This window comes from Mytilus galloprovincialis, chromosome 10 (assembly GCF_965363235.1).
Source record: "Mytilus galloprovincialis chromosome 10, xbMytGall1.hap1.1, whole genome shotgun sequence".
NCBI classification, from domain to species: Eukaryota; Metazoa; Mollusca; class Bivalvia; order Mytilida; family Mytilidae; genus Mytilus; species Mytilus galloprovincialis.
This window is the reverse complement of record NC_134847.1, coordinates 60,157,732-60,171,832: the sequence shown is the minus strand read 5'-3', so window position 1 is coordinate 60,171,832 and position 14,101 is coordinate 60,157,732. Positions and strand designations below refer to the sequence as shown.

General features: G+C 28.8%; 1 protein-coding gene across 1 annotated transcript in view; it reads right to left on the bottom strand.

Moving 5' to 3' along the window:
- LOC143048008 (protein O-mannosyl-transferase TMTC2-like) overlaps positions 1-14,101 on the bottom strand; it is a 38,168-nt gene that overhangs the window by 10,119 nt on the left and 13,948 nt on the right. The window contains exons 2-4 of the mRNA XM_076221425.1: positions 11,019-11,619; positions 3,177-4,002; positions 219-333 (exon numbers count right to left, since the gene is read on the bottom strand). Of these exons, the coding sequence (XP_076077540.1) occupies positions 219-333; positions 3,177-4,002; positions 11,019-11,619 (1,542 nt within the window). The remainder of the gene's footprint in view (positions 1-218; positions 334-3,176; positions 4,003-11,018; positions 11,620-14,101) is intronic.

The window sequence follows — 14,101 nt, the reverse complement described above, 5'->3', positions numbered from 1 at the left end:
TTTAAAAGTATGCTGGCTGTTTGTGTTAGCATGAACACTGTATTACAAGGGCTACCTTTAAGTTGAAACCACTAAAAATTGGGTATAAATTTAGTTATTGTAAAAGCTAAAACAACTAAGAACTGGCTATACATTTAGTGACTATAACAATATATTTAGACCCTGTAAATAATAAAGTCCTAAAGTTTAGTCCAGATATTTATCATCAGTTGACTTACAGGTTATAATGAGTGTCGGCCATGTTGCCTCTGTATGTCAGGGCTTTCTTGTAGGCATATTCTGCTGATGTAAGTTTTCCTTGTTGATTCCATACATTAGCTAGGTTTGCCCAGGCTGAAAAATAAAATAAAATAGAGTCACAAAAGAAAACACTGAGATATTCTAGTTTGATTGTTTGAATGTTGAATGTTTAATGTCCAGTGGAAAATAATTCATAAAATTGAGAAAGGAAATGGGGAATGTGTCAAAGCGACAACAACCCGACCATAGAGTAGACAAAATCCGAAGGCCACCAATGGGTCTTCAATGTAGCAAGAAACTCCCGCACCCGGAGGCGTCCTTCAGCTGGCCCCTTAAAAAGTATGTATACTAGTACAGTGATAATGGACATGTATATTCAGAAAAATGTGTCATAGCCAAACAAATAACTTTCTTTGCCCTATGACTGTAAATTTTGAGTATTTTTCTTTACAATTACCATGACATTATTTAGGTGCTTTCTTCAAAAAAGTTTGATAAGCTGAATGATTACAGTTATAAGAACTGGTGTAACAGTGAGAAAAGGTCTGATGCAATTTATCATATTTAATAGATGTAAGGTGTACTTTTGATCAAATGATTAATGTGAATATATTTTTAAACACGTACATGTAATTTGATATTATGTAAAATATGATACTGATAAGTATATATATACATGTGTATCTGTTTAAATTTGGATAATTTTTCAATATATCACAATGCAAGAGATCCATATTTAAATTTACATTAAAATTTAATTTGCAATTTTTTTTTTTACAACTTTGCAAAAAATTTGGTTTTCTTGCCTTTCCTTTGTTAATAATAAATAAAGATAGGTAGAACAGGTATTAAAATTTACATTAACTGTATCAGTTTTATTTTTGACACAGTAAAAGAAGTTTAAAAAAATAATTTGTATACCAACTTAAATGATACAAAATACCCTGATACATGTAAAATTGCAACAAGTATGCATGCTGAAAGCTTTTAAATCGTGACATTTAAATGTGGTATCTGATTTATTTGTCTACAATGAAACCATTAGAATAATTATTGTAAACACTTTCAAAATAATGCAAAATTAATCACTTTTTAATTGGTTTCAGTTGTCCGTTTTATGCAACAATTCTGCATTTCCTTTCACTATTTTATCTAATTTACACTTTTTAAACATAAAATAATCTTTTCAAAAATGTGCATCATGGGATCTTCAACAAAAAACTTTTAATTTTATTTTTCAAACGGAAAGGAAGATCAAAATATTTGTACACTAGCAGTTATCATGCATTTGAAATCTAATAATCTATTCTTAACTGATAAAATGGTTTTATCTATATATGGGAGATAACTCTTCATATCTATATTTATTCAGTTGTCAATTTTTAATAAAATTATCTTCTAATTAAACAACTGATATCCTAAGGACTTTACATTTATTTTGTTTTCATGGAAATAATGTTATTTTTAACCTTTTGTGAATTTCATAAATATATAAATTGCTACAAATATGCTTAAGTACACAAATTTATTAAAATTATCTACATTATGTACATATATTACATTGTTTTGGTTAATTTTTATAAACCGTAAAAATCTCACCAGAGTTTAAAATTTTTAAAATTAAAAAAAAAAGAAGATGATGGAGAGAATATTTTCAGCTTAATTCTATCTAACCTGGTATGCTGTCCATATATAGATACATATAGTTCTATATAATTCTAAATTTCATCACAATATTAATACTTGTACTAAATTTGGGTTGTGTGCAATGCTTGTTAAACGATTAGATATTTTTTATAGGTTATCTCTTGGGAGATGTAGATAATTGAAAAATGGTTCATCTTGTTGTTTCATCATATTTGTAAATCATTTACTAAAAATTCTGCTGAAAAAGTGTTTTGCATTCCATAACCATGAAAAAATTTAGGACTGCAGAAAATTGTTATCTCAAACATTTCACAGAATGTTTAAAATTCTTATATTTTCATATTTTGCAATTTAAAAAGTTCACGAAATAAGCACAGGACTTGTAAAAAAAGTGAAATTGTCCCACATGTTCTGGGGGTTCATTTCTATTTAATCAGTAAGTCATTCCCTGTTGCTACAGTAAAATGTGCAATGACTAGAGAACTTTTTAAAATGTGAAGTGTGTTGTCTTTGTTTAGTCCAACTACTGCACAAAAATAACCTACAATCTTTAAGCTCTCAATTCTAAAGGAATGTGTTATGCAACAAAATTTAAATTGAGCAAAAGATATTATTAATATCATGGCAACTTTCATTTATAATTTTTTATAATATATACACATTCCAAATTCCACTTTTATATCTAGTCTGATGAGAACTAGCATGGAAAAGTAAATGATATTTAATGGAGTATTTATTCTGTGTAAGTGACAACTCTATCTCAAGTAATTATAAAATTCACTGGTCGCTAAAACACTGGTCAATTTCCCATTAGAAAGATAAAATAACTTAGATGATAAGTTTACAGGTATAGATAGGTTGTTGCCCCTGTCTACACAAACTATCTGCATGATTTTTTTCTCGTAGTTTTTGTATCACCTGAATTTTTGTTTTTTTGTTTTTTTAAAGATGAAAGTTAACAATGAGGTTAATTAAAGCAGCAATATGGTTTTTCAAAATTAAGACAACTGTTATTTTATGAATACATTTTTCACTTTTATTCCCTTCCTTCAACTTTATCTTGTTGGGTGTTTTCATGAAACAGAAGATACTAAATTTAATTTTCTACTCATAATACATGTAGTAATTGTATAAATACATGTTACAGTAGCTAACCATTGGCTGTTGAAGCTTCAATTCAATTAATAATTCTTAACTTTTAAAAAAATTCTGTCATAAACTTATCTAGTGAGGTAACCATTGAAAACTATTATCTCCATCTTTATATTCTGAGATGGTAAAGTATTTACCTTTAGCAGGATTAATTTGAATTCCAGATTTGTACAAATTTTCCTCATTGTCCCATACATCGTTACGAAGAACTGTTCGTCCGGACATTAATAAAATTGTAAGCGCCACACATACTATAACACACTGTTTCTTCCACACATCATTAAAATATTTTCTGTATAATAAATAAGCACCATAAGCAACTAATAAACAAAATCCCATACTAGGAATATAAAGCACTCGCTCGGCAATCACAAATCCAACGTAGAAAAATATATTTGTAGCTGGAATGAATGGAAAAATGAGAATTGATAATGAAATGATTGAAATATCTTGTAAACTATATTTCATTACTGCTATTGTTTCTTCTTCACTGTCCGTTGAACTATTTGAACTCCTTCTCGTTTTATAAATTTTTGGAATCACTTGTTTTGTAGAATGACTATAATGATGTGCTATACCATTCCCATTTAGATGGGGTGTATATTTCTTTAATCTTGGCCTATGTATATGTTTTAATAAACAAATTGAAAAATATCCTAAAATTGTATAAAATAAAAGTGTTAAAGAATTGCGTGCATCTAAAATTTTTTCAACTAAAGGAATGGCTTCCATTGACCAATCAAAACTGAGAACTCTTGGACATAACAAAATCCAGAAGTTATACACAGGAAGTAGAGTAAATGTCAGAAACTTTGCTAGAGAATTATTGGAATCAGCAGCTGGATTGTCTGACGGAGCAAATTCTGGAGTCTTGTTTCCCATGAACATGAATCGGAATGCTACAAGAGATGCTCCTAGTATAAACAGTAGAATCAGTCCTTCCATTTCTTTCTTGTAGAGATCCTGCAATGAAATAAATTATATGTTAATTATATAAATTTTGATTGCTTTTTCAAAACAATTTCAGATTTTTGTGATATTTTTTCTGATTTTTACTTTTTTCATTCAATTTATAAAATGATGGTACAGTAATGACGCTTTTTGATAAACAGCAGGATCTGCTTACCCTTCCGTAGCACCTGAGATCACCATCAGTTTTTTTCTATGTAAATGTCTTTTGTGTACTTTTATTTGTCAGTTAGTCTTTTTCTTTTTTAGCCTTGGCTTTGTCAGTTTATTTCCTATCTATGAGTTGAATGTCCTTCACCAGTATCTTTCACCCCTCTTAATTAATTTTTTTTTTTTTTGAATTTTAGTTAAGCATATTCAATTGGGTATTTACATTTTACAATGAACTTTTATTTGATTGGATAAATTGAGGTGTAGACAGGTATACATTAATAAGGCACCAAGCCAACAAATCAAATAAATAAAAAAAGACTTCAAGAGACCAAACCATATATAGTCTTCATCTATAGGCAAATGCTTATACATTTTATCAAGTTCTGACTCTGTAATTTAGCCTGTTCTTTTTTAGTGTTCCATCAATTTTTTCCCTTTTAGTAGAAAATTAAATATTCCTTCAACATTTTTGTTGCTTCTTTCTAAAGATCACTTAAAAATTGTTGTTTGTTATGATTTTACTAGGTAAATTATTAATATACAGATTTTTTTTCAGAATTAAAACCTATTCTATACAGAAATGTTCACAAATATGTATTATTGTGTTAACAACTGTTTGCATTATTTATCTTTAGAATTACTAATCCCTATTATTCTTATGTAGAAATTTAATATTTCTCAATCGATATGATAATGTCAATGACATGGGTCTGTATGCAGCAGACTGCATGTCACTCAAAACATGATATGATGTTTAACAAATTCGTCAATTTTTCTAAACATCTGAAACCCAGTGGTAAATATGAATTTTACATGTACATGTATACTCATTCAATATATCTAATGATTTCTATTTATTTAAAATACAATTTCAAACAATCTAAAGATAAAAATCAAACATTACAAATTGGATTCCTCTCTGGGCTACGAAACAACATAGAGATCAAGCAAAGAAGGTTGTTTGCTTAGCAAATATTTCATTGTACTTTTTGACAAAACTTTTGAAATAAAGTGTTTTATATCAAACGCCTAGTATGAATTACTTTAACACCTATACAAAGTATTAACTTCATGTCAGCGAATCTCATATTCAGTCATAACATAAATGCTATAGAGTGTTCGATGAACAAGGTGTCAAACTAATGAAATAAATCATTCCAATGATACAGGATTAGGACAAAAATAAAACTGCCACTGAATACATCTAAATACCGATATAGGATACTTTATATGGATGTACAACCTTTGAGGAGTCTATACCTAACAAATTTGAAATATAATCATCATGTTATAAAGGTGATAAATTATAAAAATACATCCATTTGTATCTAAACCTGTAACTGGCTCATGTTTGTTTACTCTTTGTGTATTTAAAACCTCTTAAATTTTTCGTAACATGTGTATTTTTATACTATAAATTATAACAAAAATCAATGTCAACTCGTGCACCTATGTGTAATTATCTTTTTCTATAATCTGTACACCAAAACAGTTTTTGATTCAATTCAAACATAAAATTATCATTATACAATTTAAAATAAAAAGATTTTGAGTTTTGTAAAATGGAGATGACAGCAACCCAACCAAAACACATTTAGAGATCAACAGACTGTCTTCAACAATTGATAAGTATTAAAATGTAATTTTTCAAGAAAAATGTGAGTTTGATTTTTGTTTTCTTTCCCTTTTGACCAAACTTTAAAAAAAACATGAGCATTCACAAAAAAACACAAAAAAAATAACCCAATGCACCACAAAAACCTTTTTTTTAGGCCGAAAAGGTTTCATATCATGAAATTTTTTAATCATTTGACCAAAAGGGCATTTAGATTATATCTCAATTTCATTTAAATGCTCAATTAAAATTACATTACAATAATTTGGACATGATGTACAAGCTGTAGTTTAAAGGACTATAAGAACATTTTTAATTGTTTTTTAAGTGCACCTGAGTAAGTTAAAGTGATTATTTAAAAAATGTATCAAGGGCAATAGAAATAAAATAACATTGCTGATAGCAAAAAGTTTTAAAAACAAGTTCCATTAAACATTTTACGCCATATGAAACAAAAAAGGACCTACACAGATTCTCTTAGCAATAGAATAGCTAAAGAAAAGCCCAAACCTGCTTTGCTAAAGAATGAATTGTACTGTTAACCACAGTTTATGCAATAAAATCTTAACTAAGCTAGTAAGAATGTACCTTCATGTTTTAAATTCGAAGTTGAGAAGAAAAAGAAATCCCAAGAAGTCATAGCAATATATAATGAGATCTAAATCAACATACTTTGATTTGGTATTGATTGCCAACAAATCTTTATTTACTTTTATACAATTATATCTCTCTTTCTATTCTGTCATTTTCAAGTGATGTAATTTATAGGACTTGTTAACCATGTAATATAAACCCTTCAGTAAATGGTTTTCAGCCTAATTTGTAGTGCTATAAATCATGTCTTTATTTAACAAAATCTTCAAATAATTTCTGCCTTTATTTGTACTAAAATTTTCTCCAACATCAAACGAATTCTACTGTACTGCAAGTGTTAAATGTTTGCATTATAAAAATTCACAATTGTCAAAAGTCTCTTTACAATTTAGTATTTGCCAAGTGTCTGGTTTTAAATTTCAATGTGAAAATGACATTTTTTTAATATAAAAATTCAGTCTTTGAAGCATGTTTATTTTGTTTTCAGATATCTGCAAGTGCTAAATGACTTTTGAAAAGGTTTGTACATAGAGGAACTCTGTGCTAAGTTTGCATGATTCACAGTCAATAATTTGGGAGGTCTGAATATTTCTTCCCGATAAAAACCAAGTTATAGTTAGGAAAATAAAAGTTTTAGTATTCATGATGAAGTAATTGTACCAGTAAAATTAACTTATGGTTTGCTGTAAATATGTCTATCCAATTAGAGACAAATATATACATTATGCAATTGATTTTAAAAATGGCATGAAAATTAAGAAATATCTTGGTTATTGTTGTGAGGTAAGAAAAATGATTTACAAATAATCATGTTTTTTCATTAGCAATAACTATTTGTCTAGTCAGTACGTTTTTTTAATGATTATAAAACTGTATGATATTTTGAATATTTCAGCACTTTGCATTTTTAAAGTAAAAAAAATATGCAATTTTCATGTTTTGACCCATAAATATTAATAATATAATATTAATTCCTATTGAAATGGGAGGTAACTCTTGAATATGGAAAAAATACAGTAATTTACATAAAACAAAAAAGCAAAAAAATATGCTGAATCTAAAGCATTTAAAATATGCCATTCATGGTGATGAAATAAATTCACATTATTATCCCATCTTAATTATATATGAGCAGGCTAGTCCTATCATCACATCAGAACGTGCATTGTCTAAAACCAGTACAGCAGAAGGTCAACATAGTATTATTTACTATGACAAATAATAGTATATTTTAATTTAAAACAGCTGTTTACATTGCGTAAAATTAATTACTTTGACTTGAGCAGTTTTTCTTTTTTTGGCGTACCAGTAGGTGCTATGTATGCTTGACCCCTATGTAAATAGTCCACAATATATTATTACAGGATTACATATAATAAATTTCTATGATACACTTGAGGTGTTCCTATGTCTTAACAAGAAACTACAATGAACAATTATGAACAAGTACATAAATTTACTCTGGATTTTTATATGACTACTTACAACCTGGGAGACGTAACCAGATTTATAACGTCTTTTGTCAACAATACAGGTATCACTAAAAGACCATTTCCGTACCTCAACAAGTCAAATTGATACCTGTAGTTATTGAAATATCACGATCGTAAAGTTAAAATCGACATCTGTTCACAACCATAGGTGGAAAGGTTAAGTAACATGCCATTGGGAAACTTAGGGGCGGAAACCATTGTGATTAACCACAATCAAAGTATTAAATAAATTTAATGTTTTCTGCATGTTGTTGAATCTAAACTGTGATGATACGGTTGTCCAAACTCAGGAAATTTATTACTTAAGAATATGACAGGGAATATCTTAACAATCAACATGATCAAATAAAACAAAAGTAATTAAAACAGACATTTTTCCAGTACGCACTTATTGTTATATGAATCATATATTTTATAGGTGGTGATTGAACCTGTAAAAGTTACATATACAGGAGTTTGTAATCCCAAATTTTGTCAAATTTGTACAAAATAGATATATTGAAAAGAATTTTGATAACCTGGATGAGGTAATGTTATTAGTCCAATATCTTACCCCCAAAACTACTGAAGCCAAAGCCGAGTACTGTCTAAATTTGTTTGTTTATTTTTCCTTGTTTTTTTACTCAAGATGTAAAAAATTTGATAGTGGTTAAAAATCCTAAGTGATCCCAAATATAGCAGTCTTTTGAAATTTTTACCCATAAGAAAATATTTGGCTATGAACAATAATTGATCCACTTTTTGTACAGACATCATCATTCTTTCTATTTTTTACAATTCATTTAAAAGGATTCAGGTTTATAAAAAAAAGAAAGATTTTTACCCTGACGCCATAAATACTTTTTGACATAAATTATGATAATATGTAATTACTCATGTTAGAAATCTACAGTAATGCAAAAACTAGGTGCAAAATAATGCATAATGCATTATGCAAATCCATCATAAAATGTATAATAGTACTGAATTTTAATAAGCAAGCATTGTTCTAAACACAGTTTTTTTTTCAAAAATGGAGTATGACGAAGTAAAGACTTTAAAACAATATGTTACACCATGATTGATCATTACCATAAACTGATCAATAATATTTAAATATATATACAAATTCTGTCTGGTTTCAACTTAATATTGTCGAAAAATGACAATTATACAACTGAAAATCAAACATATGGACCAGAGCAAAAATGAAAAAAAAAATTGGACTACAATACTAAGGGGAAATATCCTGCTTTTATTATCTGTATAGAATAAGAGTTTGCAGAGTAAAGCAGTAACATTGTTGTAGGTAAAATTAAAACCCTTTCAAAAAGGTCTAGTCATATTCTTATAAGAGATAATCAATAAAGTGCAACAACCTTCTTGTAGTCAAAAACTTATAAAGATTGCATGCAGCAAGCTTGTGATGAGCATTCTGCAAGTATTCAGTTTGGTTTGGGCCTTTCAAGGCAGTTCACTTTCTAGGCTGTACCTTAGTTATTAATACTATAATCTATTCAGAAACATATTTTATTTCAGATATAATAAGTGACAAATTGACATAAGTTATACAGCTTAGAGTTGTCCTATATGTAATAGATATTCTCCTCCAGACATAAGCATTGAACATTAAGCTAACAGTAATCAATCAATTTTACTTTATCAATACAAATCATGTTACAACAGATACTTCAGTAACAGGTATCAACTGCAAATGCTATTTGCTTAAAGTCAGTTTTTGAAGAGTTAATAAAACACCAAGGAAATGTTTGACAGTCTTTGTCCTCTGCCAGAAAGATTATCCTATTTATGTCACATTGTACCATGCACCAAGATGTCCTCCCATATCAATTAGTACAAACTTTAATCAGATTTAACTTTGATTGACAAATTAACCAGTGGAGGTCTGTACACACCCAAATCATACATAAACTGATTAACATTAATAACTACTGCAGACTCAGCAATAGGATTCAGTTTTGCTATAGTAAGTAACTAAGTAAGTTTGATCAGGAACATATATATTGACATACTGTTCCAAGGTTTGATTAAGAGTGGGACATTATAAGTAACATGAGCTTTGTAGAGCTCTTGAATGGACTTGGAAAATATATTCTTAAATACTGTTGCATCAGCATGATTAGACAAGTCAAAATAAAACAAGGTTCATATCACATGTGAAGAGCCAGTCAGGTCCACATATTCTAATAAACAGAAGCCATCTAAACATGTGATCTGTTGTTATATTAAGGGGAGGTAATCAGATTAATTTGAATGACATGTTGAGCTGGTATAACAAGAATTATATTGAGTATTACACCAATTATCTGATCAAAATCAAATGAACAAATCAGCTTAATATTGCAGTCTATTATATCTGAAGGTTAATTATATGCTTTTTTTTTGTAGTTACAGAAAATCAAAAAACTTTTATCTTTCTTTCTGACTTTTTATTCTGTCGAATTTTTAAACAAAATACACAACAATTAAGGATGATTCAAAATAGAATGTTTTTATTTATCAGAACCTTTTTTTCAAAATTTACCCATAAGTACCCCGTATAGCCCATGGAGGTTTTTTTCTGAAGATCAATCATTTAACTTTTTTACCTGTATTTCAAATACACCTTTAATTAATTTGTCAAACTATCACAAAAATAATTATAGCTGTGGTTATTTTTAAGGTGAACATTTTTTTTCTGATAAAGCTGGTTAAAATTCAGTTCACAATGTCATTGTCCTGGAAAAAAAGATAATTTATGCTGGCTAGCAATAAAAAAATGACTAGGGTAAAACAAAATGACATCTGTTATTATTTGTACAGAAAGAAAGAACAGGTACACCATTTGTAACAAGTTTTGTTGTAGTGTGAAAAATATCACATACAAATGTATAGATATCAGAACAAAATGAGAAAATACTGGTAAGATTTGAACGGTCATTCATACAATTCAAAAATAAACCAATAAAAAAATAAGACTATTGTTCACATCACAAAATCTAGATACTCAATGCAAAACTTTGCTTGGTAGAACAATTTCAAGTATTACATAAGGATAGCTTCATCCCCCAAAAATATGACAAGCATTTCTTTTGTATCGTATATATGACTCAAAAAAGAGTGTCAAAGTGTGCACTCAAAGAGGTCTGAACTAGAAGGAACTACCATGTACCTACCCATTTCATATTTATCAAATCTGTAATCTTGACTTTATGTTGTACAAAGAGATCATAAGCAGCACACACAGCTATAACTGTCACACCTTGTTCTTTAGTCAACATACTCAATGTAGTACAGATTGCTGTCAGAATAAAGAATAAAATCTTCCTTTTATCATCCCCCTGACCTCCACCATCACTGCTATAATTTTCATCTCTATAACGGACATATTTCATATAGCTTAGGAGTGCAAGTAAAAAGAATAGACAAGCACCGACATCTGCCCTTCCCACAATTCCTGCAACTGCTTCAGTGTGCACTGGGTGTGCAGCAAAAAGTAGACCAGCAATGAGGGTTGGAAACGTTTCGTGTAAAACTATCCGTGCAAAATGTGTAAACAATGCTGTCACTACTGCATGAAGAATGATGTTCCCAAGGTGGTATCCAAAAGGCTCCAGTTCTCCGAGGAGATAATTGAGACGAAATGATAGAACACATACTGGTCTGTATGATTTATGGGAACCACTATGGGTTAAAGGTGTGCCCCAAAAGTCATCATATATGATATTGATGATTGGTGTGTCTGGCAGCAAGTCTTGGTTCTTTAGTATGGCACGACTGAAAAGAAATAATACATATGATTATTGATCAGTTTGAACTTATTATTCATGATTTGTTTTCTGGTTTTAATTTCAGATCAATTAGTTCAATAACTTAACCTTAGACATCTATGGTGACATTTTTTTTAACATGTGGTAGGACATATTTCTTCAGTAAGAGGACAAAATAGAAAATTGTATTCTCGACACTTTTCGGTCATCAAGTATAAAATCTGATGGGAACATAAAATGATTTTGGATATTGATTTTTAATATTGATGTTTCAATTTTCTTGAGGACTTTTAGTACCCTATTACCTTTATATTTTAATAAATCTTTTTCCATATTTCTTTTCACCTTAAAATTACTGGTTACCCTTGCCAGCAAGCAGAGAAATTATGAGATGGTAGTGTCAAGATAGATTGTTTCTTTCTCCACACAATTTATTACATTTTAAACTATTTTCTCAGAATATATGTATAATGGACTATTTACATTAAGGGATACTAATAGCAACATAATCTGGCGGGTCCATTACAAATTTCTGACAATTTAGAAAATTAGGAGTCTAACCTAGATAGATCAAAGGTATCTTAAGGACTAGAATAGTTGCAAGGATCCAATATTGTAACCACCTGCTTATAATTTGCCTGATACAATTAAGATCAATATTGATTTCTAAGCCTTTATAAGTCTACATCTATAATTAATACCCAGTTATACTAATCTTTTTCAGAACTGGATTGCTGCTTTATGAAACAAGAAATAAAATAAGAACGATTTTCATCAATCAAAATAAAATCACTTTCTTGAAATATAAGCTGTATACTGCACTTTCATGGTTTAAAAGATTAAAAGATTTGTTTTGACCTTTTAGAAATGATACAGTGCATTGATAAATTATATAAATCATGTCATTTGTGGTTATTTTACAATAAAACTGTATTATCTAACTGAGTTAAAATTTCAAATATGGAGACTGAAAAAACGTGAAAAATCGATTTGTCGGCAGCCAAACCTAATTAGTTATTATGGGACAAAACCCGATACTTTGGTTTTGTTTGTTAACAAACATTATATATTTGAATTATACCCTAATTATGTATAATTTTCTGTCTTAAAAAGACTCTTAAAGGGTCAAATATATATTCATTACAGACAATTTACAAAGGGTGTAAAAAATTACATTCAAATAAACACGAACTTTCTTCTATGACATCTACTGTCCTTGGTATAAAGTTACAGTTATAATAACTAATGGAGACCAAGCAACTCTTTTGATTGATGAGGACTTTATATCTAAAATCTAAAACAAGATGGCTACTGTTAATTCAGAAATTACATATCAAATGCATTTTTTATTGCATTTTTTTTAAGAATAGACAAGATACATTAGATTGATTATTGCTATTTCAGGAACATCTGCATACAGATACACATATCAGATATCAGAATGGGAGTTCTTACACCAAGATCCATTATTCACATTAATAAAAACCTTGCAATAAATTTTGAATTTACAGTATTATATATTGGACACCATTTTTCTATCCAAAAGCATAAAATTTACTTATGCTTCAAAAAGTTATTGCTTCTTACAACTGCCATGACTGCAGATATATTCAAATAATTATTCTTGGTTTCATCCTTGGTTACATTTTAACGATTTTCCTTTTTTTCTTTTTCCATGAGACACTTTTTTCTCTTATCTAATAAAAGAACAAATTCAGAAAAGCAGAAAAATCATCTTTGCTATTAAAGCTGAAGAATCAATATTTCATGTTATTTCTTGTATAGACTAAATTATAAAAAAAAATGTACATAATTAAGTGTCACTTTTGTCTTTTAGTTTTTTGCCTTTTGAATTTCAACCCTTAACAGTAATGACAGCAGAATTTTTTACTTGATGACAATAATGGTACATCATTACATGAAAACATTAGTTATCTCCCCTGAATATGTTTCTTTTCAGGTTTCAATTTTTCTAACTGGTTTTCAATGTTTTGTTTTAATAATTATTACTTTTTAGGATCTCTAAATACAACCTGAGAGCAACCTTTATACAGTTAGATGGCTAACATTGGTTTCATGCAAATTACTGGGCAGCTGTAAATTATTTTAACACAATTTTTGAAACTAAATTTGGTGCTTAGTGGCCATGGATAGGAAAATTAAAACTGCAAAGCTCAGGTTAATTTCAGTTGGCTGGAACTTAAATTGTGCCGCTACTTCAAAAATCATAAAATTGTGTTTTAATGTGGCTGTTTACTGAATATAAGATAATGTAAGAAAAAAATATAAATCAAAATGAATTTGCTGCAATTTTTTTCTCAAAATTCAAGAATTAGCTAATGTTACTTTTGGTGAAAATTTGACCTTAATATTTGTCTAGACAATAATTAATGAGATAAAAACAACAAATAAACATCATTAAGTATAGATGAACTCTAAGTTCAGTTTGTAATGTTTAAGTATACATGTAAATGACATAAAGTGTTCAT